The sequence below is a fragment of the Panthera uncia genome, assembly GCF_023721935.1.
Source record: "Panthera uncia isolate 11264 chromosome C1 unlocalized genomic scaffold, Puncia_PCG_1.0 HiC_scaffold_3, whole genome shotgun sequence".
Classification (NCBI taxonomy): domain Eukaryota; kingdom Metazoa; phylum Chordata; class Mammalia; order Carnivora; family Felidae; genus Panthera; species Panthera uncia.
This window is the reverse complement of record NW_026057584.1, coordinates 62,916,251-62,942,645: the sequence shown is the minus strand read 5'-3', so window position 1 is coordinate 62,942,645 and position 26,395 is coordinate 62,916,251. Positions and strand designations below refer to the sequence as shown.

The 26,395-nt window shown below is 38.2% G+C and overlaps 1 protein-coding gene across 1 annotated transcript in view; it reads right to left on the bottom strand.

Annotated features, from left to right (window-relative positions):
* Positions 1 to 3,601: 3,601 nt before the first annotated feature.
* ABCB11 (ATP binding cassette subfamily B member 11) overlaps positions 3,602 to 26,395 on the bottom strand; it is a 91,355-nt gene continuing 68,561 nt past the window's right edge. Inside the window, exons 20-28 of the mRNA XM_049616086.1 lie at positions 22,709 to 22,813; positions 22,459 to 22,620; positions 17,634 to 17,837; positions 16,106 to 16,347; positions 13,457 to 13,613; positions 11,649 to 11,846; positions 7,615 to 7,821; positions 5,274 to 5,420; positions 3,602 to 4,442 (exon numbers count right to left, since the gene is read on the bottom strand). Coding sequence (XP_049472043.1) covers positions 4,242 to 4,442; positions 5,274 to 5,420; positions 7,615 to 7,821; positions 11,649 to 11,846; positions 13,457 to 13,613; positions 16,106 to 16,347; positions 17,634 to 17,837; positions 22,459 to 22,620; positions 22,709 to 22,813 — 1,623 coding nt within the window. The 3' untranslated portion in view covers positions 3,602 to 4,241. The remainder of the gene's footprint in view (positions 4,443 to 5,273; positions 5,421 to 7,614; positions 7,822 to 11,648; positions 11,847 to 13,456; positions 13,614 to 16,105; positions 16,348 to 17,633; positions 17,838 to 22,458; positions 22,621 to 22,708; positions 22,814 to 26,395) is intronic.

Sequence of the window (26,395 nt, the reverse complement as noted above, 5' to 3'; positions counted from 1 at the left end):
ATGTTTTATTGCTATTTGTTAAATTTGTAACTAATTTCTACCATGGAATATGAGGCTCCAGTTCTCTTACACTCATGTCCTATTGCTATATCACCTCTCCCACATCATTTTATCCCCTTTCATAACCTGTCTCTAATTTTGGTTTAGATCAGCATTCAGCATTTACATTGGTATGGCTTTGTAAATAGCATTCTTGGGTGAGTCATGCAATCGTATTATATTACAAATAATATAAATATATTTCCTTTCATGCATAAGTTTTCTTTTCCCCCAGAGCTAATAGCTAATACTCTTTTCTGTCTCTCTCTGTGTCTTTCTGTATACGCATCACTAATTCACCAGCAAACTCTGCCAGACAGTATGTTGGAAAGTATAGTAGAATCATGATTTTCCTAGAGACATCCCTCTTGGAACCTCATTTCCTTATTTCAGTTGGGGCTGGCTATTTACTATAACTACAGCATAGTTTGGATTTCCCTTCCTAATCATCCTGGAGATTCCCATCACCTCATTCTTTTTTTTTTTTTTTTTTTTTTAAGTAATTTTTGAGAGAGAGAGAGAGTGAGGGAGTGAGAGAGAAAATGAGCATGAGCAGGGGAAGGCAGACAGAGAGAATCCCAAGCAGGCTCCACACTGTCAGTGCAGAGCCCAATGTGAGGCTTGAACTCATGAACCATGAGATCATGGCCCAAGCCGAAATCAAGAGCCAGGCACTTAACCAACTGAGCCACCCAGGAACCCCTCCCCTTGCCTCATTCTTGAGTTAGATCACCTGTTTCCTAGGTCCTATACCCTCTCCTCATTTACTTTTATTTCAGGGAAACCTTCCTGTGGCCTCCTGAGAAAAGATGTATAGGGAGGTAAAGTTTTGAAACCTTACATGACTGAGAATTTCTTTAGACTTCTGTCATTCTTGAGAATAGTTTGCTGGATATAGAATTCTAGGCTGGAAATAACTTTCCCTAAGAATTTTGAAGGCAAATCTTTTCATCTTCTGGCTTTTAGTGTTATTGTTAACAGGTCCTATGTCATTATGATTCTTTATTATGTGTATCATGTCCCCACCCCACCACCCCCGATAAATTTGAGTACCTTCTTCCCCAATTTCCTAAAATCACATAATAGTGTGCTCAGGGAAGATCTTTACTTATTTATTATATTCAACACTTTTGAACCCTTTCAGGATGAAAATTTACATCCTTCAATTATAGGAAATACTTTTGGACAATTTAAATAATTTATTCCCCTCTTTCTTTCTGGACTGCAATTAGCTAATTATTGTACCTTTTGGATTGATCCTCTAAAATATTTCTTTTTCTGGGGTGCCTAGGTGGCTCAGTCGGTTGAACATTCAACTTTGGCTCAGGTCACGATCTCGCGGTTCGTGGGTTCAAGCCCTGCATCGGGCTCTGTGCTAACAGCTCAGAGCCTGGAGCCTGCTTTGGATTCTGTCTGTCTGTCTGTCTCTCTCTCTCTGTCCCTCCCCCACTCACACTCCGTGTCTCTCTCTCTCTCTCAAAAATAAACATAAAAAAAAATAGTTAAAATAAAAAATAAAATTTTTCTTTTTCTTTTTTCTTTTTGTCTCATTTTGTCCTACCTTCAGAGAAATTTCCCCAACTTTCTCTTCCAATTCTTCTTTTTTCTACTATAAACTTTTCTTATCTGGGGTTATGGGATGAGTTTGATCATACCATGAGCCCATCCTGAAAACATTAGAAATTACAAAAATACTTGGAATAAGTGTCAGAACAGAGAAAGCAAGTAACCCCATTATCTGAGAAACATTAATAATGGAAAATTGCAGAGAACGTATCTTTGTTAGTGATACAGGATGTGGGATAGATATGGAGACATTGGTGCTCCCTGGTGTTGTAAAATAAACTTGCAACCTTATTTATTTCTATATTTTTAAGATTATAATCCTTTCTCCCTTGCCACTGAGCCTCAAAAAGCAACTGTTTCCCACATCATTTCAAACCCTCTGTAGTCAACCTTTTCATGCTTATCAATAACTTTCAAGTAGCTTATTTAAAAAATGACTCTTATTTTTTTTTAATGTTTATTTTTGAGAGAGAGAGACAGAGAGACAGACAGAGTGGGAGCAGGGGAGGGGCAGAGAGAGGGGGAGAAACAGAATCTGAAGCAGGCTCCAGGCTCCGAGCTATCAGCACAGAGCCCAACGTGGGGCTCGAACCCACAAGCCGTGAGATCATGACCTGAGCTGAAGTCCGGCACTCAACTGAGTGAGTCACCCAGGCATCCCAAAAATGACTCATTCATTTTTCACACCCCACACATTCTACCCCAGGAAACTGGCAGCCTCCCAGCGCAGAGCTTATGTTCTTTTCCTCTGAAATGCATACTTACACAAATGGATTCTGGTCTTCTTTCTTCAATATTAGAGGATGAGCCCATGCATACTGTAAAATTTAATTCCTTCTTGCAGGCATCTTTATTCTGCAACATACTGGTCATTGCCGTTTTTCATAACTTAACTAGAATGCTGTCCCCCACCCTCCCCCCCTCCCTGATTTGGAAGCCATTAATTCTTCTGACCTAACTAGTTAACTTGCTAAACCACCTTTATGGTTATTTACCAGGAAACACTGGACCAGAGACAAAAATAATATACCTCAATATACAAACAGCTCAGGCTTAATTTGTAGGCAGAATTTGATTTGTTCTCCACGGGAAGAAAAAATTTACGCATCGAGTGCATTTGGGAAGGAGAGAGAGTAGGAAGACATCTTGATGGCAGGACAATTTGGTAGGAACTGTTACAGAATTTTTCCAAGAGCTCTTTTTGTATGTTCATTTTTATGGACTCTTATTTTTACTTACATAGATAAGAATATCTTCTCATCTTGTTATATACATTTACTAGCATTGGAATGTTTTCCTAATCTTTACATTGGCTCTGTTACCTCTAATATTCTTGTTCTGGGCATTCTATTGTTGTCATTTTGCTTTTTGTGTTATAATATTTCCTCAGTGCCTGGTGATTCTTGACAGTCTATTCCTGTAGAAGAGTGAGACACTGAAAGGCCAATTGGTGTGTGTTGTTAGAAGGTGGGCTTCACAGTAGAGTAATCTGGTTGGGGAGTTTCTTTGGAGGATTTCAGGCATTGGCCTGATAAGGTATCTTTTCTTGGATTGGCCAGTTTCCCCAGAGGCTACTCCTAAAATCTTTTGCCAGAGTTGGAATTTTTTCTGCTTGTGTATTTATAGCTTTATATTTAATCCCCTTGTCTCCTGTATGTTTAGCTGCCCCTTCCAATATGACTTGTGTCTCTAAGTTCAAGCTTCTCTCAGTGAGATTCCCCACCCAGTCTTTTGCAGGAATTAGGGAAGGGCAGCTGTCCTGCTGCAGGAGGAGGGTTTATACTTCTGTTTCTACACAGGCAACCAATATGAAGGGTGGCGACAGGGACTAAAGGCCTGGGATACAGTCTTTATCCCAGGTTGCTGTCCTTTGTTTCCCCAAAGTTTATTCATGAAATAAAAATACTGAATTTTATTTTGTCATAGTTTCACATAGTATTATACAAAAAAGCCACATTAGTAGATTCTAATGACTTCACCCCTTAGGTACTACACCCTGATTCTATAAATCAATACCCCTTCCTAGTAAGTCCTTGTGAATACTTGCCCCTTTCTGTCTTTCCCATTCTGAGAACATCCAGAGTATCAAAGTCCTCCTTTTCCTATCCCCATCCTTAAAGATGAATGAATCTCTTTTAACGTGAAAGAAAATTTTAGTCAGGAAATAGTTGGGTGTCAGTCTTCCTGTTGTTTTCACATATGACCTTAGTCCAGCTTGATAAACATTTGTTGAGTGCCTATTATAAGTGCATAGGCTCTGTGTACACTGAAGTTTCAAAAATGCATAGGACAATCCTCTGCTCTCAAGGAATTCAAAGTCTCATTTACTCTATGCCTTCCCACTAATTCCCATGTAGTAACTGCGAATGGCTTTTGCATGGAGAAGCCACTGGGTGATGGCTAAGCAGTTGCTTGTCATTGGATTTTCACTCACGCTAACCCTAGTTTCTTTCATTTTCTATATACAGATATTTAACACTAAATTGTTTTGAAAGTCATTAGAAATTAGCTTGGATACCAACATATGACAATGTCTGAAAAAGTAAAGTATTATCATTTCTCCTTAAAGAAAAAACACAACCTCATGGCACTCTTGTAATTGGTGCATCATCTGTACATGAAGTTCTTGAGTCAGGTCAACTGATGGGGGCTCCTGTGATGACTAGTTTGTAGTAGGCTCCCTTCTGGGCCATCAGTTCTTCATGGGTCCCCTTTTCAATCACTACCCCCTGTGACATGACAGCAATGATATCTGAGTTTTGGATGGTAGACAAACGATGAGCAATGACAATGCAGGTCCGACCTTCTCTGGCTTTGTCCAGGGCGACCTGCACTGTCTGCAAAGAGAAGGTGGAAAGCTGATGCAAAGACACATGCTTGTACCCTGGCCCAACATCTCAAGAATTCTGCTTAATACTACTTGAGCAGCATTGCTATACTCAGGGGTTAAACCCAAAGCCTTGACAGGAGAGAAAGGATCACATAAGTATTTGCTGTACGCAATGCCTCAATGATTTAAATTGCATTTTACAGGCTGAGAACTTTCAGCGAAGCAAGAATGAACCAAACTATGAGGTCACAATATAACTTGGCAATACCTGATGGTCTAATTTGCAAAAAATGAAACCAAAGGAACCATGTAAGGTAGCAGTTAAGTGGTCATTACTGATATTGTTATTCATTAAGGACATCTTAGGTCTCTTTAAAATGAATCCTGATTTTTAAGGAATTAATTATAAATGGTAAATTTCATAGTTTTGTTTTGTTCAATTGCATTTCCTTCCATGCACATCAGATGTCACCTCTTACTTTGTGTTTTGTGCTGTCTCCCTGCTCTACCATGTAACTTTGAAATTATAAAATAATTTCCTCACAGATGACCTAGATTATTTTACTTAAGAAAGCTAACTACTAGCCCTTGAAAAAGCATCACCTAGGCTAGAGAATATTAACAATTCTTACTTTAAAGTTAAAATATGCTTTTTCATTTGAAACATTCCTATTTTGAATCACTTCCTCTAGATTATTGTCTTTTTGTTCCACCAGGTATTGACCATTAATACTGTTAATGAATCAGAAAATGGAAAATAGTGCCATTTCATAAGGGCAAATATTACAGCAAAAGACCCATTTATAATGATCTAAGACTTTAGAAAATCAATACATACCTTTTCACTTTCTGTGTCTAAGGCAGAAGTAGCCTCATCTAGTAGCAAGATTTTAGGATCTCGTACAATGGCCCGAGCAATAGCAATCCGTTGTTTCTCCCCTCGAGACAGTTGAGACCCCTGGGGCCCAACATTAGTTTCATATTTCTGGAAAAAGTATGGTAAGTTTGAGACCCAGAAACAGTCATTGCTCCTATGCTGTATGGAGTCCACATTAATCACCTCTCTGAGGATTTAAACAATTTTTGTTTGTTTGTTTTTTTTTAATTAGGAATAATAGGGGCGCCTGGGTGGCTCAGTCGGTTAAGCGGCCGACTTCGGCTCAGGTCATGATCTCACGGTCCGTGAGTTCGAGCCCTGCATCGGCTCTGTGCTGACACTCAGAGCCTGGAGCCCGTTTCAGATTCTGTGTCTTCCTCTCTCTCTGACCCTCCCCTGCTCATGCTCTGTCTCTGTCTCAAAAATAAATAAACGTTAAAAAAAAAATTAGGAATAATAAATGAGTCCTTCTATAAAGGATATAAAACCCATTTAGGAATATAAAAAAAAATACAGCATTTGTTGGGAAATTAGGGGATTTTATATCTCCTTCTCTGCATTTATTTTAGGTTTGTGGGTTTTTTTTCTTTCTGTCTCCCTGTCTATGAGATCTCTCTGATTTAAGATTCCCAGATTTCCAAACTCTCATCTGGAAGAGCTTTCCAAGATGGAATAATCCTGTGAATGCAAGGGCCCTTTGAGAGATCTCCTGGTCTATCCTCTTATTGAGGAGACATCATTCTGGAACATAAGCCTAGTTACAAATCCTCACTGTGCTGTCTAGTAGCTCTATGAGCATGATCAAATTACCTAAATTTCTGTGAGCAGCAAACTTGCCTGGAAAATGCAGATATTAATCACTAGTCCATACATTTACTGAAATTATGAAGGAAAATCCCTAGCTGGATGCTAGGCATGGCTACATAAAGAATAGTTAGCATTCACAGAATATTTATGATGCTTTAGGCATTGTGTTAACTATTCTAGCCAGATGATCATTTAATACTCACAGAAATAATTTTCTCCCTACTTTACAGATTACAAAACTTAGGCACAGACAGGTAAGAAAATTGTGCAAAGACAAGTAAAAAGCAGAACTCGAAATCCACGTGTGTCATGTTTCTGAGACTTTGCCCTTGACCACTGCTCTCCCCTGCCTTCCACAACAAGGTGTGTTTCCTTCCCCTGATTCCCTTGCCTCCTGACAAATGCTAACCACACCAAGTGAGACTCATGACAGCCTACTTTGTCCTCGTGGAGAAAAAATGCTCAGTGGAGGGTACGATGGGTTAAATCCATATGAGAAAGAGGCAATAAACTGCCTCTGAGCCACTGTTTCCCACAAAATGAGAAGGTGCTCAACAAAGATTTGTGGAATAAATGAATCTTCCAGAGGGAACACAAGCTTTGCTTTTCATTCAGGATACAGTACACAGTAATTTCCACATGCTCATGGATTGAGCTACCCAGGTTAGAATCAAGCTAAGACTTAAGAGCCTTTGTGAAAAAACAAACAAAACAAAACAAAACAAAAAAAAAGGAAAAAGCCACCCCAAACAGCACAAAATTTATAAACATAATCACGTGCAAAAAAAAAAAAAAAGTAATTTAAAAGTGGTATTTAAAAGAAGTGCAAAGGTTAAAAGTTTGGTTCCTAAAATTTAGTTTCCATGTGTTAACTTTTTTTTTTTGTGATCAACCACCAAGAGACTCTTGGTGGATGGAAAAATGCAAAGTCAATATTGTACTAAGTTCAAACTTAGCTCTGGAAAAGTGAGATGCATCAGGGCAGATGCAACTTACCTCACCAGGCACAGTAAATGCAGCCAAGTAATGAAATTATGGGGTGACAATAATACTAGCAGCATAATGACTATCTTGTGTATTCTTTTATTTTCATGTAATTTTTTGCATTTTGTAGATGATCGAGTCTCAAAAAAGATAAGTAACCGCCCCAAAGTTACACAGCTAGTAAGTGGCAGAGTTTGGATTCAAACCTATATCTGTTCTGAATCTCAGGATTGTTTCTCACCACGCTACACTAATGCTCAGTATAATACTGCTTTAGGTATAACAGGTTCTATGGCATCCTTTGCACTGGATGATATAATACTTCCCAAAGCTCAAGAGTATGTTGGTGGAGGCCATTTATTTTGCTTAAAAGACAGAGACAATCCTAGGGCACTAAGAAAGAAACCGTGTTGACTTTGACCTTCTCTCTGAGCCACAGTCATAATACATTTTGGCTGTTCTACCTCTACCCATCCACATCACCCATAAGGAGGTGACCTGAGGTACTCACCTCTGGGAGTGACATGACAAAGTCATGCAACTGAGCCTGCTTTGCAGCTTCTATGACTTTTTCCATGGGAATTTCCCTGGTGTTGTCCCCATACTTGATGTTGTCCATTATGCTACAGGCAAACAGCACTGGTTCCTGGGAAACAATTCCAATGTTCGAGCGGAGAAACTGGACATTTACTTTTTTGCTGTCATGCCCATCTATCATCTGCCAATAGAGGTGAGAGGCAGAGCATTAAGTTCTAGAATTCTAGCAGTGAGGAACCTTCATATTCTAGAGGTAGTATTTATATAAGACAGTTGCTTTACTTGAGAGATAAAAATCCCAGGAATCTTATAAATAAGTGATGTTGCCTTTGACCTCTGGAGGTAGTATCTGTCAGAAGTGGTGTCAAAGTTATGATCAGACTATGGTTTTGTTTGTTTCCCAAAATTTAGCTGTGTAGGTATTTGAAACGAGAAGGGCACCCAGGACAGTATTTTGTTAAAAACAAATTTCCCCTTATACTTTGGTGTAGCACATCCTTTGCAAGTATGAACAATTGCTCAATTTTGAGACTCCACAGGTTATGAAACAGGTTTTTCTATGTAAAAAGCTATTGGACAATATAGCAATTAAACCTATTTCCTTGATTTTACTGATACTAACATGAGATAATAGACTCAAGTAAGGAAGGAGTACATTTATTCACCTAGTCAATCAACAAACATATATTAAGTTTTCTGCCACAAGGGCACCATGCTAGGGAGTCTTTTGTCTGCTATATAAAGAAAAAAGAATCTCTATTTTCTAGTAATTCATGATCTAGCTAGGCAATTTAGTGCAGGAACTCAAATATCTACCATCTGAGCTGTTTCACTTAAAAGCCTTAATATAGTAAAGGTGAAGTGTGTCTAACATACTACTATAAAGTGTTTGGCCCTATGGTTTCAGAAACAGATTATGTTAAATGGTGTGAACACACTATATTGTAGATAAATTCTTAGCAATGGAAAAAGCAAACACTAGTGGGAAAAGATATAAGGCATTCCTCAACAATTAGCCCTGGCTCATCTTCCTCTACTCATTTTCCATAGTACTTATAGATTGCAAAGCACAATTTAATACCTAATTAACTACTGGAGCAGCTCGCTAAATATTGTACATGAGCTAGTAAGGTAAACTCCTAAAAGACATAAGATATGCTTCATACTTCTTAGAATCTGCCACAGGGCCTAACACAATACTGCAGATCACAGGAATTATGTGTTGAAAATGTTGAATGCTGCATTTGGTAGCTTCCTTAAGAGTAAAGATAATTTTTAGCATTTATTTATTTATTCATTCTTCTATTTATTTGTAATGTTTATTTATTTTTGAGAGAGAGCATGTGCGAGCAGGAGAGGGGCAGAGGGAGAGAAAGAGAGAGAGAGAGAGAGAGAGAGAGAGAGAGAGAGAGAGAGAGAATCCCAAGCAGGCTCCATGCTGTCAGCACAGAGTCCAACGTGGGGCTTGAACTCAAGAACCCTGAGATCATGACCTGAGCTGAAATCAAGAGTCAGAGGCTTAACCAACCGAGCTACCCAGGTGCCCCAAAGACAACATTTTAAAATTGCATAAAACATGGTATTTTTTCCTACTTGAAAAAGGTTTGTAGAAATGTTTTACAATAATATAACAAAATATATTGTGTTTATGAAATTCAAGGAATCATACTGATTTCTTCATGGGCATTGCTTCTTACTTACGATCAGAACAAGCACTGAGTACATTCAGAGAAATATACTTAATATATGTATATGTTAATATTGGAAAGATCAAATGTGAAGGATTTGGGTCCTTATATGTCTTAATAGTTCACAGTCTAGCTGGGGTGATAGACAGGATAGTCTGACATTTTGGGAAACTAGACCCTCTCGTTTGCAGAGATCAGACCCCAGTGCAATGTGCTTTCTAGGTTCATCAATCACTACATATTTTTAAACAAATTAAAATTTTTATAACCATAATTAATAACAAAGTGATTATAAGTTATATATAACCAACTCTTATTCCTTATTTTCATAATTTCCTGGATTCTTCCAATATCTCTTTGCTTATTTCTTTGCTTTGCTTTTTGCAAGGGAATCTTTAGTTGCCTCCTTCGAGTTTCTCTCAGCATTTCTCTTCATAAAGTGACCTGTCCTCACTGCAGTGAAGTTTATACTACCCAGGGAACTCAAAAAAGCCTTTATTTCAAAATATTAGGGTTGAACAATCACTTGTAGATCAGAATAAAACATTTTCAGACCTATGCCTCTGAATCATTTCTTAGAAAACTACTGGTGGGGGCACCTGGGTGGCTTGGTCGGTTAAGTGTCCGACTTCGGCTCAGGTCATGATCTCACGGTCCGTGGGTTCGAGCTCCGCGTTGGGCTCTGTGCTGACAGCTCAGAGCCTGGAGCCTGTTTCAGATTCTGTGTCTCCCTCTCTCTCTGACCCTCCCCCATTCATGCTCTGTCTCTCTCTGTCTCAAAAATAAATAAAAGTTAAAAAAAATTAAAAAAAAAAAAAAAAGAAAACTACTGGTGGATGCACTCCAACAAAAGGAAAGTGAAACCCAAGAAAGAGGATGATAGGGGAATTAGGAAATAATGGATCTAATCCAAGAAAACATTCAGGAAACTCAGGGTGACAACTGTTCAACAGGCACAGGTTGTAATTAGCCCAGGCAGTTGCAGACATGAGAGTAAGAAGCATGTCCCTCAGAAAAGGTAGCAGGATAGAGACATTGGAAGGATATAAGGATTTGATAAAGGCAGAGGATGCCAGAAAAAAGCCTTTCATAAAAACAATCAAGAAAGAAAATGTAATGCTGATGTATCTCACTACTTGATAATGGGATGAACAATATTTACATAATCATAATAAAAGTTGTTAGTTGATTGTTAACTTTTAGAGTCAGCCCAGAATTAAAGATAATAAATTTTATAAACAGAATGTTAGTGTTTTGCATTTTGATAATATAAAAGTATAGTTATTAGGAATGGGGAAATAAGAGGAAGGAGGAAGAGGTGAAAATAGACATAGAATTGTTACTCTTATTTTAGGAAATAAGAATTCAAGAGATGCTATCTGTAGGTGTAGAAAAGAAGCAGAATTATATTAATTAAATTTACAAACAGAAACTTTTAAAAGTGATATATATATATATATTGGGAGGAGGTGCATAAAAAAGGGGAAGTGTTGAGGGTAAGCTAAATTTCCATCTCTTAAGAATAAGTCAATAAAGAGTCTAAATTTGTTAAATCGTGAAACAGCGGCATAACCATATTACTTAGAGACATTGAGGTAATCATTGAAAGACCTAAAAACATCAAATAGTTAAAAATAGTTGTCTTTGAGCAGAGAAATGGGGAGTGGTGGAAAGGGTAGCATAAGGGGTTGCTTTCTATTACAAATCTTTCCTATTTTATTTTGTATTCCTCTGCATATATTATTTGGAAAGAAAGAAAAGGGGAAGAAATGCTCCAGAAAATAAGAAGCAAAGCAATTCACCAGTTTTTCAAATATCCTTGCCAAAGCTTTATGGCACATAACTACCAATTTGAGTTCTTTACATTATCTACACTTAAGCTTCTTGAACCAGGGTTGTCTCAGATTGTTCATACTAAATTCCCTCTCTTGCTCATTTATCATTGCGCTCTTCATCACCCCTGTCATTTTTTCCATTCGCGGTCATTAGCTTCCTGATTTGTTTGCACATTCTGCTCCATTTACAGGTAAGCAAATGCTTCTGTTAAACACACTCATCTCCAGCTTTGCAGTGTGCCCAGTTTTCTTTGTCTAACTGGTCAGCAGACCATCTGGAACTGGGAAGTATATGGTATTAGAAATTGTAAGGTAGAATCAGGTCAACCAGCAAATGACTGGAACTAGACAATACCCATAGGGGAAAGTGTCCGAGGCAAGCACGTTACAGTGAGTCTGGCGAGGTGTAATCTTGAAAACCACTTTTAAGGGGTTGGAGATATTCTGCAGAAAGCAAAATTCTCAAAAGCATTTGTACTGCTTACCACCTTCCCTTCATCAGGATCATAGAAACGTTCCAAAAGCTGAATGCTGGTGCTTTTGCCACATCCGCTGCTTCCAACAAATGCCAGTGTTTGGCCTGGACGAACCGATACTGAGAGACCATTCAGAACTTGTACATTAGGTCGAGAAGGATATGTAAATTTGCAGTCAACAAAGTCAATCTGGCCTTGGAAGTTGTCCTGTGGATGGGAAGATTGGAGTTACATGTGCTCCTATTAGAATCTAGAATACTGAAAATGTACCTAAATCTGAGTTTTAAATCCTTGCTTAAGATACCTTCAACTGCATGCTGCCATGTTGTGAAGTATAAAGACAGCCATTTAATGAAATGGCATTCTGTTCCCGATTCTGGCAGGTATAGAACAAAGGGATGCTTGAACAATGAAATTAAAGACATGTGACCTCTCATTCCCATTCTAACCTAATGGGATTTCCTTGTCATCCATTTATTCTGAATGGAAGAGAACAACTAGTAGATATGATTCCATCACAGAAGCCAGTAACTGTCCAAACCCTTATAGTTCTGCTTCCCCTAAAGATTTCAAATAATAGCATTAAACTTCAAATGACTCAGAAAGTTACTTGAGCCTATATGGAAAAGGTAGTACCTTCAGTTGTACTACCTGAATTATGAATTTTAGAAATGGATAGACTTTAATAATGCAGAAGCTTCACTTTTATTGAGCTGAAGGAGGAACAGGTCATTTGATCAATTTACAAGGATTTCTGAATTTAGTTCAGCTTTACTAGGGTTTAGTTTTGTTTTGCTCTCTTGAACACACTGGAATATTAAAAAATTGGGGCGCCTGGTTGGCTCAGTCGGTTGAGCGTCCAGCTTTGGCTCAGGTCATGATCTCATAGTTTGTGGGTTCGAGCCCCACATAGGGCTCTGTGCTGACAGCTTAGAGCCTCGAGCCTGCTTCGAATTCTGTGTCTCCCTCTCTCTCTGCTCCTCCCCTGCTCATGCTCTGTCTCTCTCCTTCAAAAATAAAAAAATAAAAAATAAATAAAATAAAAAATAAATAAAATAAAATAAAAACATTAAAAAATAGTTGGGCGGGGGGTTCCTGAGTGGCTCAGTCCATTAGGGGTCCGACTTCGGCTCAGGTCATGATCTCACAGCTCCTGAGTTAAAGTCCAGCATAGGGCTCTGTGCTGACAGCTCAGAGTCTGGAGCCTGCTTGGGATTCTGTGTCTCCCTCTCTCTCTCTGCCCTCCCCCTCTACCTCCCTCCCTCTCTCTCTCTCTCTCTCAAAAATAAACGTTAAAAAAAATTTTTTTTAAATAGTCGGGGAAGATAAAAAAAATACCTGTTGGGACTATCAATTAGAAGAAAAGATATTTTGTTGATATCAAATTGGTTTTTAGGGAGTCCACATTAATCTAGATAAACATGAATTAAATCAATATTATCGGACAGGAATAACTGGTTTTTCTACATTCCATACCAGAACATTAGTAGAAAACATGGTGGTTGGGTAGGTCTCAAAAGATATCCAGTTTCATTCATTCTGGAACTCAGTGTGCTTTATATTACACAGAATTCAGCATTCACTGGATATCATTGCCTTATTCAAATGCCAGACTTGTGAATAAACTTTAATGCTAATTTACTTCATTCCTTTACACTTATAAATCTATTGTCTGTGTATTCTACATTCATGTGAATGAACCCATATACTGCAGGAAAGTGCTAGGTAGTATTGTATGACTAGCTGTTCACACACATACACACCACACACACGTGCACAGTCCTCCTCCACCTCCCTCCTATTCCCTCAGTACTTACCCACTTTTCACCTGTACTACTGTACACATTAATTGGGGGTTGTCGGTCCAGCAGTTGAAAAAAGCGTGCAGCTGATATTTTAGCTTTGGCATAACTAGGGGTGTAAGCAGAGGCTTTTCCAAAAGCTGTCGCACTTAGTATCACTGAAGAGATCACCCTGTAATTGGACAGACACCCAGGTAGAGAAGGAGTGTGGCATGGTTGGTGTGACAGCCTAAGGGGCAGATGTCTGGGGGCCCGGCCCTGGTTCTACTAGGAAAGAACTGAGCAACTTTGAGCAGGTCACCTTCGACTTGTTGGGAATGGGGGCTTGGAGACACTGGTAGTTTTCCGAGGTGTTCTATGTCAACATGGTGAGGGGAAAATTGAACGAGGGGGATTCACACCTCCAAACCCTGCTTTAGCTACAATGGCCTCTTTTTCAAAGATTTGTTTGGGAAAAAAAATTTCCTGAGAATTTTTAAAAAAGGAGGAAGGGGGCTTGAAAGATCATCAGATCGGGTTGAGTTCTTACAAAGCTAACATTTTTCGAATCTATAATAAGTGCATAAAAGATAATGATTAGTGAAGCATCACTAGTACCAAGCATGGGTGTCATTCACGCTTCAGACACCATGAGAAAGATAAAATTGTCCGTTTGCTTCTACAGTACTTATCCCAACTTCTAACATATTCAACATGTGCAAAATTAATGAGGAAATGGGTGAAGGGATAAATGAGTGATAAATATGGTGAGAGAGAGCTCTGGTGCTATATAGATGATGATGTGAGGGGCATCCAAGCTGACCATCTGCATCACCACGCCCGGAGGGCCTGCTTCTGCGGTGGTGGAGGGGAGAGTGTTTGTGCCTTATGAACGGCTCGTTCATAAGCAGGAATTCTTTTAGGCCAAACATCTCCAGGATCCCAGCCCAAAGCTTAAAGCAATGAAAAGCACCTGGAATAAAATGGGAAATGGTGGAAGATGATCTTTCAGTTTAAAAAAAAAATTAATGTTTATTTATTTTTGAGAGACAGCACGGGGGCAGGGAGTGAGAAGCAGAGAGAGAGGGAGTCAGTTTTTAAAGAGAAGCCAGAAGTTGGGGATTTTGTATAGTTTCCCAATTTTTACATATTGTCCAATAATTCTTCAAATTTCTGACATAAACTAAGAAGTCAACAGTCTGTGATTTCTGATTTGGATTAACAGCTCTCAGTATGCAAACATTTGGAAAAGAAGCTTTCCTGATTGGAGTGGGTATAGTAGGGCAGGAGAAGAAATTTCTTCTGTATTTCTAAAAGGAAGATAGAAGGCAAGAAGACAGAACTCATGGCTTGAGGACAAACCCAAAAGAACAGATTTCTATTGGGACCACTTTTCCTAATGTCCTCCAAGGCTTTCTCAGACCACCTCGCCCTCATCCCTCTAACACCCCCGCTACACCCATATACATGAGTATCCAGTCCTTTGGTACCCTGACACACTTTGGCTCTCACCTCTAGAAATGTGAGACACTGAACTCAAAGCTAATCTTATCAGGAGAGCCGGCTTGAACTATAAGAAAGGAACATAGTTCCCCTGTCCTGGCCTTTGCTGTCTCTACCTAGGAGGATTCAGCTGGAAATATGTCTTCCTTGCAAGAGGCAGAGTTCTAATAAGATGGTTCTATGAACCATCTGATCCAAGATTTCCTCAGCATTAGATTTCCTCAGCATTAACCAGTATAATAAACTGTATCAATGGTTCATTTATCCTATTACTCTGTACACATCCCTTTACAATATGGCTTTTTTACTCCTCTGTGATATTATGATTTATACTAAGAAACATGTATTTGGTTTTTGGCTCCTATTCCTGGCACAACTGTTAAACCCTTGGAAGTTCCTAAATTTGGAGAACCATCAAGGTGTCTTTTGTTGTGTTAATGAAGTGACTTTGGAAGGCCCCTATTAACCTAAGGATGGGGGCTGGTAGCAGTTGCCAAGGGAGGCAACCACACAATTAGAGGTAGAAATTGGAAATTTCAGTCCTATCCCAGCCCCTCACCTCCAGAGAAAGGTAGGGTGTCTGAAGAAAGAGTCTGAGGGAGGTGTTTTGGGCAGTCTTACAGGACTGCATCCTTAGGCTCTGGGGTTCAATGCTGTCTCCAGGTAGAAGGTGTCAGAATTAAGTTGAACTGTAGGACACCCAATCAGGGATCAGAAGTGTGTGTGTGACAACAGTGTGACAATAAAGGAGAAACACAATCGGATCCTATCATTGAAAAGTAGATTTCATTCTCTTTTTTTTTAAATCTGGGTTTGGTTGTATGACTTGCCTTGGCCACAGAGATATTAGAAAATGCAAACACTTTTCAAGTGTTTCACCTTGGGCATTGGGGCTTACTCTCTTCTGTTGTACTTGGAGTACTGAGACCATAATATGAAGAAAACAAGCCAACCTGCTAGAGAAGTCAGGTGGAGACAGAAGCCCACTCAGAAGCCTGACTGAATCAGTCCAGTTCTGAAGAACACCCTGACAGCCCATAGAATCTTCAGAAATAATCAATCCCAACTGTTCAAGATATCAAATTTGGTATGGTTTGTTAAGCAGCAAGAGCTGCCTGATGGAACCAGGCCATTCCTCCCTAGAATGTCGATCTTTTATGACCTTGGCATGATAGTCCTCACCTGAACACATAGCTGAAATGGAGCCCCTCATTGAGGATTAAGTAACCTCCATATCTGTAGGAAGCAGAGTTAGCAACAAACACTATGCACTGGGAAAAACCATAGCAGAATCCATAAACGTTCGCTTTTCGAAAGGCTGTCTTGAATGGCTTCTCCAGCTCAATCTCAAATGCTTCAATAAACTGCCTCTCTTTTCCAATTCCAGCAACAGTGCGGATATTATTGAGAGCTTCATTTGTAACCTGGAGAATGAAAAGGAGTCTTAGGAATTAAAGAGCAGAAATAACTACTCTCATGACATGTCAGTTGCTACATGGACTTAATGTGGTGTAAATGGCAAAATGTGGTACAAATCTGTGATGTAGGCATCATCTAGGAACACAAAGAACGTGTCAGACATCAACCTACCTGGATCATGAAGCAGTTAAACTCAAGTTCTAATTAATACTAACATGTTTTGTTTTTTTTTTTGTCTCCACTTGTAGAAGAGAGAAGAGAACAAATGTACACACGCTTATCCTTGAAAACTTCTTAGCTTTTTTGGTAATCTATTGAAATGTCCAAAACAATATCTGTAGATGTCTTCTGAGACAAAATATATTTAATAATACAAATTTAAAATATGATTCTATTTTCTTAAAAAATAATCTGACCAAATATTATTTAAGTATGAAGTTTATCTTTTAGTCTATACTATGAATTTGTAGTTGTTTCAATCCATACACTATGGTAAATAATCACTGTTTCTGAATTAGCATCCTGTCCTAAAGTAGCACAAAGGTGGGCTACTTTCTCCCATTGGCATATGAAACTTTTTGGCTTCTGTCTACTTGGGCAATGTTTACATCTCTTCTCTTAAGACACGAAACCTAGATAACAGTAAATTTGTTAAGAGAATAAAGGTGTGTATGTGTGTGTACATGATTTCTTATACCTGATAAATATCTATGCCACCATCTCCTCATTTACCCCTGGTACAAGACACTCATTAGAACACACTTTTAAAAGTGCATCGCTGAAACCTAAGAGTATTTGAGAACTAAATTGCATCTCATAGTTCTATTTGGGAAAGACATTTGTCCTAAGTCTAGCAGACAGTGAAGTGTGAAAATTAAAATTATCTGCCATTAAAAAGATGGTGGCTCCTCTCTGTGTGGGCAGCATGACCTGGGAAAAACATTTAGCTAAAAAAAACCAAGTAGACGGAAAGCTGAACTCTCCACTCTTGCAAATAAGAATACACCAAACTAGAATGTGGAGGAAATAACCATTGGAGAAGAAATTGAACATGTAACCCTCTGTGTTTGCCCCGCTGTTTCTCTACACCTGTTTACACTCACAGCATCACAGCTTTGTTGTCACGGCCTTGGGGCAAAGGCACATATAAAAAAGGCTAGTGGGAGGTTTCCAAAGATCAACGTTTGTAGCCTAACAGCTTTCTTAAGTCTCTTTGTACAACTCATTCTCAATGGTTTGTCTGACAGCCACTTAGCTGTAAGCAGTTTGAAAATTGGGTCTGTAAGATTACCTGGCCCGCTATCTCCAGAGCCTGCTTGTCTTGAGTGGCAAATCCTGTCAACATTCTGATCTGTATGGCTCCCGATAAAGCCAAGAAGGGGAAGAAGCACACTATAACCAGGCTTAGCTTCCAGCTAAAGATGAAGGCAATGATCATGGCCACAGTGATGTTAGTGAAGGAATTGACCATCATCCCGATTTGAGAGCCAGTCGCCTGCAAACCAAAAGCAATCAACCAATCTGAGACACACAGTCTCTTTCAACAAATACCACTATACGAAAAGGCAATTTTATACTAAAAAGATTATTTTAAAAAATTATTCTGATAAAATATACATAACATGATGTTTATCGTTTTAGCCATTTCTAAGTGTACAATTCAGTGGCATTAAATACATTCACAGTATTGTGTAAACATCACCACCATCTATATCCAAAATCTTTTTTTTTCTTTGAGAGAGAGAGAGAAGATGAGCCAGCATACACACAAGTGAGGTAGGGACAGAGAGAGAGACAGGGAGAGAGAGAATCCTATAAATCATGACCTGAGCTGAAATCAAGAGTTGGACAATTAAACAAGTGAGTCACTCAGGCACCTGTCCAAACTCGTTTTATCATCTACAACAAGAACTCTGTACCCATTAAATATAACCCCCCCCTCCTCCTTCTCCCTAGCCCCTGACAACCTCTATTCTTCTTTCTGCCTCTATAAATTTGCCTCTTCTAGGTACCTGAATGGAATCATACAATATCTTTCTGTGTCTAACTTATTTTATTAAGCTTAATATTTTCAAGGCCCATCCATGTTGTAGCATATATCAGACTTTCATTCCTTTAAAAGCTGAATAATATTTCATTATATGTATATATCACATTGTGTTTATCCATTCATCTGTTGATGGACACTTGGGTTGTTTTCACCTTTTGACCATATGGATACTGCTGCTATGAATGAACACTGATGTACAAATATCCATTTGTGTCCCTGTCTTCATTCTTCTGGATATATATACCTAGGAGCGGATTTACTGGGTCATTTGGTAGTTCTATGTTTAGAAAGATTTTTTTAAAATAATGAACTCCCTAATGCATTTGAAGGTTGGGTTAATAAAAGTCCCTTTTATTCATGGTTTTTTGGAAGCTCATCTATTGTCTAATCTCATTTCATGGGTGTCAGAGCTCGAGCAGTCAGTGTGAGATTAATTCAGCTAAGTGTGGGCTGCATATATTTCACATGCCTATGCATTTGGTCTGCTTGGAAATGCCCAGGCATTGGTCATATGGTAATATTTCTGATTATTCAGTGAAGACTGATGATTGTTCTGTAATTATACTTTTAAAATTTGTACAAGACTATTATAAGAGAGCACGTTCTTTCTCAATGAAATTAGCTTGTTCATCAGTACAAAATCACATCCTGACTTAATAGCTGGCTGTTCAGTCAACACGAAATGGACAAAAAAGGTTCAGTCTCAATATAAGTGGAGAACGGACACTCATAGTGATTATTATTTATAATGAAAATTATTTGATGGTTCCAACTCTTCTTTCAGTTGCAGTTATGCAGATGTGACCAAAGGTTGGCACCTTCTGTGTAGAAAAGACTTGCGTGGGTACAACTGCAATGCCTTTTGTCAAAATTGTAGAGGCTTTAGCATTATTTAAAACAACCACAGGTAAGCTAGTAGGTAACCATAGGTGCTAAGGAAATGCGATGCAAGAATAATTTACCTCTGCATATTATATTGAAGATTCAAATGGAATATGAACTCTGTGGTCCAAAGAATTCCCTCCCATGTATTGATAATAACTTCCTTGAACACAGGAGTCAAAGTTAAATTTGGAATTCACTTATACACCTATATTTATAGCAGCATTATCCACAATAGCCAAAAGGCAGAAGGAGCCCAAGTGCCAAGTTGATTGACAGATAAGTGGATAAACAAAATGTGATCTATACAAACAATGGCATATTATTCAAGACTTAAAAAAGAAATGAAATTCTGACACATGCTACAACATGGATGTACCCTGAGGACATTAAGCTAGGCGAAATACACCAGCCACAAAAGGACAAATATCGTATGATTCTACTTATATGAGGTTCCTGGAATAGTCAAATTCATAGAGCCAGCGTGTGATGGTGGTTTTATCAGGGCCTGGGACGAGAGTGGGATGGGAAGTTAATATTTAATGGATATAGAGCTTCAATTTGGGATGATGACAAGTTCTAGATATGGATAGTGGTGATGTTGCATAACAATGTAAATATACTTAATACCACTGAATTGTACACTTAAAAATGGGTAAAATGGTAAATTTTATGATTTGTATATTTTACCACTGTTAAAAAGAACAAAAGAATTTCGGGTTGGCAAGGACAGGCATTATAGAGAATTTGAAAAATAGCTAAATAGTTCTTTGGGATATCCTTATTTTTTCTTTTAACATTATATTCAATCAATATTTAAAAAATTTTTTTAAAGTAATACAGCTCAAGACACAAAATATATACACATATATAATAATAAACATTTTCACAAAAAGGGATCAGTCTAGATACTACTTTGTACTTTGATTTTTTTTCACTTCTTGTAACATAACCATCCTTCCGGATCATTACATTAACACCTTTAAAGATAGCTGCCTAATATTCCTTAGTAGGGATGTATTCACTCAACTATTTTCCCACTGGTGGATATTCAGGTAGTTTCCAGGGGATTTTATTAATTTTTTGACCAATATAAAAAATACCCTTGAATGCATATTGTCACAAAATAGGAGAGAATTAACTCATACAAATTTTAGTCACAGGATTTGCATACCTGATTATTCTCTAAAAAATGTTGAAAGAATTCAAACTATAACCAATGTTTTATGAGTGCGTCCATTTCTTCTCATCCTCACAAATATAGGAAGTTGTCATTCACAATTGTTTTTATAGGTGGAAAATGGTGCTTCATTCTTTTATTAGTATTTTTCTATTAATAAGGTTGTGCAATTCTTCATTTGTTCATTGTCCTGCTGCATTTCTTTTTTGTGGTTTGTCCATATACTATTTTTTAACCTTTATTATTTTGTTTATTTTTGTTCTCTAACCAATTTTAGAGCACTACACATATTAGAGTTATCAGGTGTATTAATTTTTGTTATAAATATTTTTCTAGTTTTTACCATTTGTTTATACAAAAGTTTTAAGTTTTTATGTAGTCTGACAAGTCTACTTTAAGTTTTTTTGTGTTGTTTAAGAGAATCTGCTCGGGACAGCTGGGTGGCTCAGTCGGTTGAGCGTTGAGCGTCTGACTTTGGCTCAGGTCATGATCTCACAGTTTGTGGATTCGAGCCCCACTGTGCTGACAGCTCAGAGCCTGAAGTCTGTTTCGGATTCTGTCTCCCTCTCTCTCTGCCCCTCCCCCACTCACGCTCTCTTTCTCTCAAGAATAGACAAACATTAAGAAAATTTTTTTAAAAAGCACCTTGCAGACTGAAGGATGCAAAAATAGAAGAGATAAGTTTAGAGCTTATTTATTTAACCTAAACTTCAGTGTCAGGTAAACTGGACACTAGAATACTCAGTTGGTAAAAGTGAAATTGCTACACACTTTCTCCAAGCAGTAAGACAATGCACATTAAAACCCTTCAAAATGATCGTATACTCTGATCCAGTGATTTTATTTTGAGAACAAAACAAAAAAATGAATAAGGATGTGCCAAGCTTGATGTAAAATGATAGAAGTTGCTTATAAGGGGGAAAAAAACAGAAAGAAAAAACATTTAAATAAGGAATTCTTTAATGATGATACATTAAAATGATGAACTATGCAGCCGTCAAAAATCTACTGTAGAAAAATATGTAACGGCCAAAATATGCTCACAGCAGATTGTTGTAGGGAAAAAACAGAAAGATTACAAAATGATTCATGGAGTGTGACCCGGAGTCTGTAAAAAGCACATATATACATAGAAAAAAAGCTCTGAGGAAGAAGATTCCATGTTCCTCAGAAATTCTCCCATATCATTGTCCATATTTTTGAGTCAAGACACACAGTACAGCACCATCAATCCAGGGCGTTTTTTTCTTCCAAGAACCTTACAAATAAACTGTGGTTTTCTTTTTTCTTTCTCTTTCCTTCTTTCCTTCTTTTCTTCCTTCCTTCCTTCCTTCCTTCCTTCCTTCCTTCCTTCCTTCCCACAAAAAGTGAGTAGAGGTTCTGGACGGCACATTTGACTCTTGTTACCTTAATACAAACCCCTAGTTTCCTAAAGGCATGGCCTCACCTTACACATGTATAAGTCCCCTGAACAAGGCTGCCAGTTCTGAGGTTGAGAAACCACAGCTCTGTCTCTATGAATGCCTCAAGATTGTAGATGGCAATCATTTACTTCTTTCCTTCAGTTTCCTTACTGGCATTTTTCAGAGGCAGCTCAGAATAGCTTCTCTTTTCCTAAGACCTGCATGCTGGTCATCTATGTAAGAGGCTTTCTTCCACACATGCTTTGCTTCCACCTTCTGGGGGGAGCTATTAAGTCTTGTGGAATCTGAGCCTCTGGGCCTGAAAATGATCTGAGAAATGAGTATCAGGAAAGTTTTCAGTTGCTAGACTCCCACAAAATCTAAAACCCGGACAGATTTGGACTCATGGCACTGATTCTGGACATTGCCTGGGACACACTGTTGTTTGTCAGCATTGGAAATGGTGGAAAATGTGGCTCTGGGGCATCTCAGTCCCATGAGTTCCTATTTCATGGGAAACACATAGGTAATTTTCATAATTCTCAAAGGAAAGAATATTTACTCCAGTTAATAACACCCCTGATTTCCCCCCATAGCTTACCCCTTGAACTTGAGAGGCATCTGTAGCAAGCCTTGTTGTTAGTGCCCCAGGGCTATTTCTCAGGTCATCAAACCAGCCAATGTCTTGTCCTAATATTGCTCTGAAACCAAATTTACGTAGCCTTTTTGTGAGGAGTTCTCCCGATTTAGCAAAAGCATATCCCTAAAACATAAAGGAATCTTTAGTGATATTTTAACACGAAAAGGGAGAAAATAGCTAAATCACTTACAAAAAAAATAAAACTCCTTACCTGCAGAAACTGAGTGCAAATGGATATACAGCCCAATACTACAAAAAGCAGGCACACAACATTGATCTGTGACCTTTGTTCTTCTTTATCAAGAAGTGAAAAAGTCTTTGCAAGAAAGTAAGCAAACATGTTACTTTAGTATTACAAACAATAGCAAAATAAATAAAATATGTTTAAAAGGAATTTCTCTTAACCATCAGGTTAAGGGAACATATCAGTAATTAAACCAAAGTTAGCTATGAATATGTGTATTTTAATTCCTTGTGGGGAAGGAAGCCTGGCAAATGAAAACCAATATCTACAATTTGCAGAAATTCTGTCTTGTTTCTTGGCCTGATGTAGGCAATTGTGTTGGCTTTTCATTGATACAGATGATAAGTATCATTAAATATCTCAAATCTTGTATGTAATAAGGCAAAGAAAAAAGAGAGGAAGGAAGGAACAAAGAAAGGGAGGGAGGAAGGAGGCAGGGAGGGAGGGAAGAAAGGAGGGAAGAAAGGAAGGAAGGAAGGAAGGAAGGAAGGAAGGAAGGAAGGAAGGAAGGAAGAATGTTTTCTGGAACAAAGCACAAAGTATTATCATGACCTTTGTCCTTCTCACATAACAGAAGCAATAAAGATGATTTTCCCACTCAGGTACTCTGTTATTACTTTTATAGATCATATTCATATATTATATATAAATATTATATATAATAAATAATATATAATAATATAATATAATAATATAAATAATATATAATAATATAAATAATAATTAATAAATATATATAAATATATATATTTATAATATATGAATAATAGTTTCATTTAAAAAACAACTAGCCATTAACTGTAGTTGGCTTAGGAGAAAGAACACTTTCTGTCCATCTGAGGCTGAGATTGTTGTTTCTTTTTTTTTTTTATGTTTATTTTTGAGAAAGAGAGAGAGAGAGAGAGAGCACAAGTGGGGGAGGAACACAGAGAGAGGAAGACAAAATCCAAAGCAGGCTCCAGGCTCTCAGTTGTCAGCACAGAGCCTGACATGGGGCTGGAAGCCACGAACTATGAAATCATGACCTGAGCCGAAGTCAGATGCTTAACCGACTGAGCCACCCAGAGGCCCCAGAGGTTGTTGTTTCCAAATCAGGAAAAGTTGAAAACATTCTCTACTCCCCCCCAAAAAACTATGGAAGTCGTGAATTTTTTTTTAGTCCATAATAAATGGTAAACTATACTTTATAAGTGTATTCTGAACTTGCAGATGTATGCTCAAGTAACTGATTGGGGACTACGCTGTTGCAATAAGAAAATAGAAAGAACAGCTGGATATTCTAATGATAGTGCCCTATAATGAATAGATTTTAGGTACAACAAAACTTCCTAATTTGGGCTTAAGTGAGGGAAACTTGAGTTCAAAAACGTACACATTAGAGAACTTTATTTATTGTTCTAAATTTAAGTAACTAGAACAATGCTAACAAGCAGTTGCTCAAAAGAAATCATTTATGCAATACATATTTATTGAGTGCCTGTTATATACCAAATAAATCTCTTGAAAACAATGTATACTACTCCATTAACAAATCCTTTTTTGCAAAGCAAAAGTAACCTATTCAAATAATCAAATTCCAAAGTGGAGAGGGGAGTTCCAGATTAATAAAATCTACTGTTTCTAGGATAATTTCTAGGGTCTTCATGGTTCTTAATACAGGTGGAAGTGGGATTGGAAGATTCCAAGGTCTTTCTCCCCAGCATTGAATAACTCATATGTTTACTTTACAGAGTTTATAAATTTAGGGGTTTAAAGACATGTTGCAGTTTGGTTTTTAAAATCATTATACACATCCCCCAAACCCCAAACAGTGATGCCACATTTCCATTCCTTCCTCATGTCACCTATTATAATCATGGACAAAAGGACTATAGAAGTGCAGATTAGCCAGTTTAACTCTTATTCTAGAGATGGTAAACCAGAGCCCCAAACATCAAAACTTCTGTCCAAGTTCATTTAGCTAGTGGTTATTATTAGGTAGGGAAAGGCCTATTTTTTCAGATTCCAGTGATTTTCTTCTTGCCAGCTCTCTTGGCTCTTGGCATGACTCATCTTGTCTGGGTTAAAAAAAGAGTGTTTGGCTGATGTTAAATCCATACAAGTGTCCAGTTCAAGAGTGGGCATCTCGCTATCCATAACTTCTTTTCACAAAATTCTACTCCATGAGTTCTTTGTTGTTGAGTTTTGTTCTTGTTGAAATCAACCCAAAAGGCTACCTATCCGTAGGCTCCTTTATAATACATCTGTGCCATTTTTATAATGGTGAGTTTGTTTAAGGAGAAAACAGATATTCATTAAACTCTTGCTATTTACCAGGTGCCAAATGTGTAACTTAACCTACTTTAACTTCAGTGAAGATTTCCTTAAATTAGGCTTCTTTTTTCTCAACGTTTTTTTTTTTTTTTTTTTTTTTAATTTATTTTTGAGACAGAGAGAGACAGAGCATGAACGGGGGAGGGGCAGAGAGAGAGGGAGACACAGAATCGGAAACAGGCTCCAGGCTCCGAGCCATCAGCCCAGAGCCTGACGCGGGGCTCGAACTCACGGACCGTGAGATCGTGACCTGGCTGAAGTCGGACGCTTAACCGACTGCGCCACCCAGGCGCCCAAATTAGGCTTCTTAAAACAACCCAGTGAGGTAGATTTTCTTGTCCCAAATTACAGATGAGGAAACTAAGACTCATCAAGGAAAAGCCACTTGCCTAAATGTACACAGAGAATACAGAGCAGAGACTTAATACGAATCCAGGGCTGACTGACTCCAAAACTCGTGCTTTTTCCCAGCATGCTACGTCCACATTGCTGTGCTTGGAACACATGCACACTTTCCAAGTCAAATAGACCCATGGAAAGTGAATCAGATACATTATGTTTTATGTGTGTATTGATGCATCACTAGATTAGAGACCAGGATCCTAATAGTGTCCAATCGTTTGCTGGGTCTGTGTTCCAAACTGTGGTCTCAATACACCAAATGTTAGTATTGTGCCCTTTAGGTATGTCAGAATGAAAATAGCGCAATTACAGACTATTATCTGACTCATGATTATATCCTATGAGATGAAAGCATCATGAATCTACTGATGAATATGTGATAATTATGCAAGAGACAAACAGAATGATCTCCTTCATCAGAGAGGAAAAATAGTACTTTGTTCAGCATCATTCTCTTAGAAAATACAACCCGGTGAGAACATTAAACAAGAGCAAACTTTGGATTCCACCAACCAGATCCTGTTACTCTGGTAACTGCAGCCCTTAAGTGAAAAGCCTTATTGCTCAAGCCAAGTTTTTCCTAGGATTTCTGGTTGTGAACAGAAGAATCACATAACGATTGTCACTACCAACAACTGGAAGCTGCTTTAGAGAGCAGGTGTTACAGCTGAATCGTCAGGTTTTATCTGACCTGGCCGTTTCATAGACTCTTGGAACTGGCAGTTATCTTAGAAACCATTTTTGTCAATCCTTCCTTTTGTGGTTGAGGAACCTAAGGCCCAGAGAAATGGCATGGCATGACCCCAAGGCATACAGTGCTTGATAAGTAACTAGAAGAGCCAGTTTCAGAAAAAAAAAGATCTCTGGGTTAGGAATCCAGGGCTCTTTCCACAGGAGCTCATATACAGGGTTTGGGTGAAGCTCAGTACAGTCTTTACT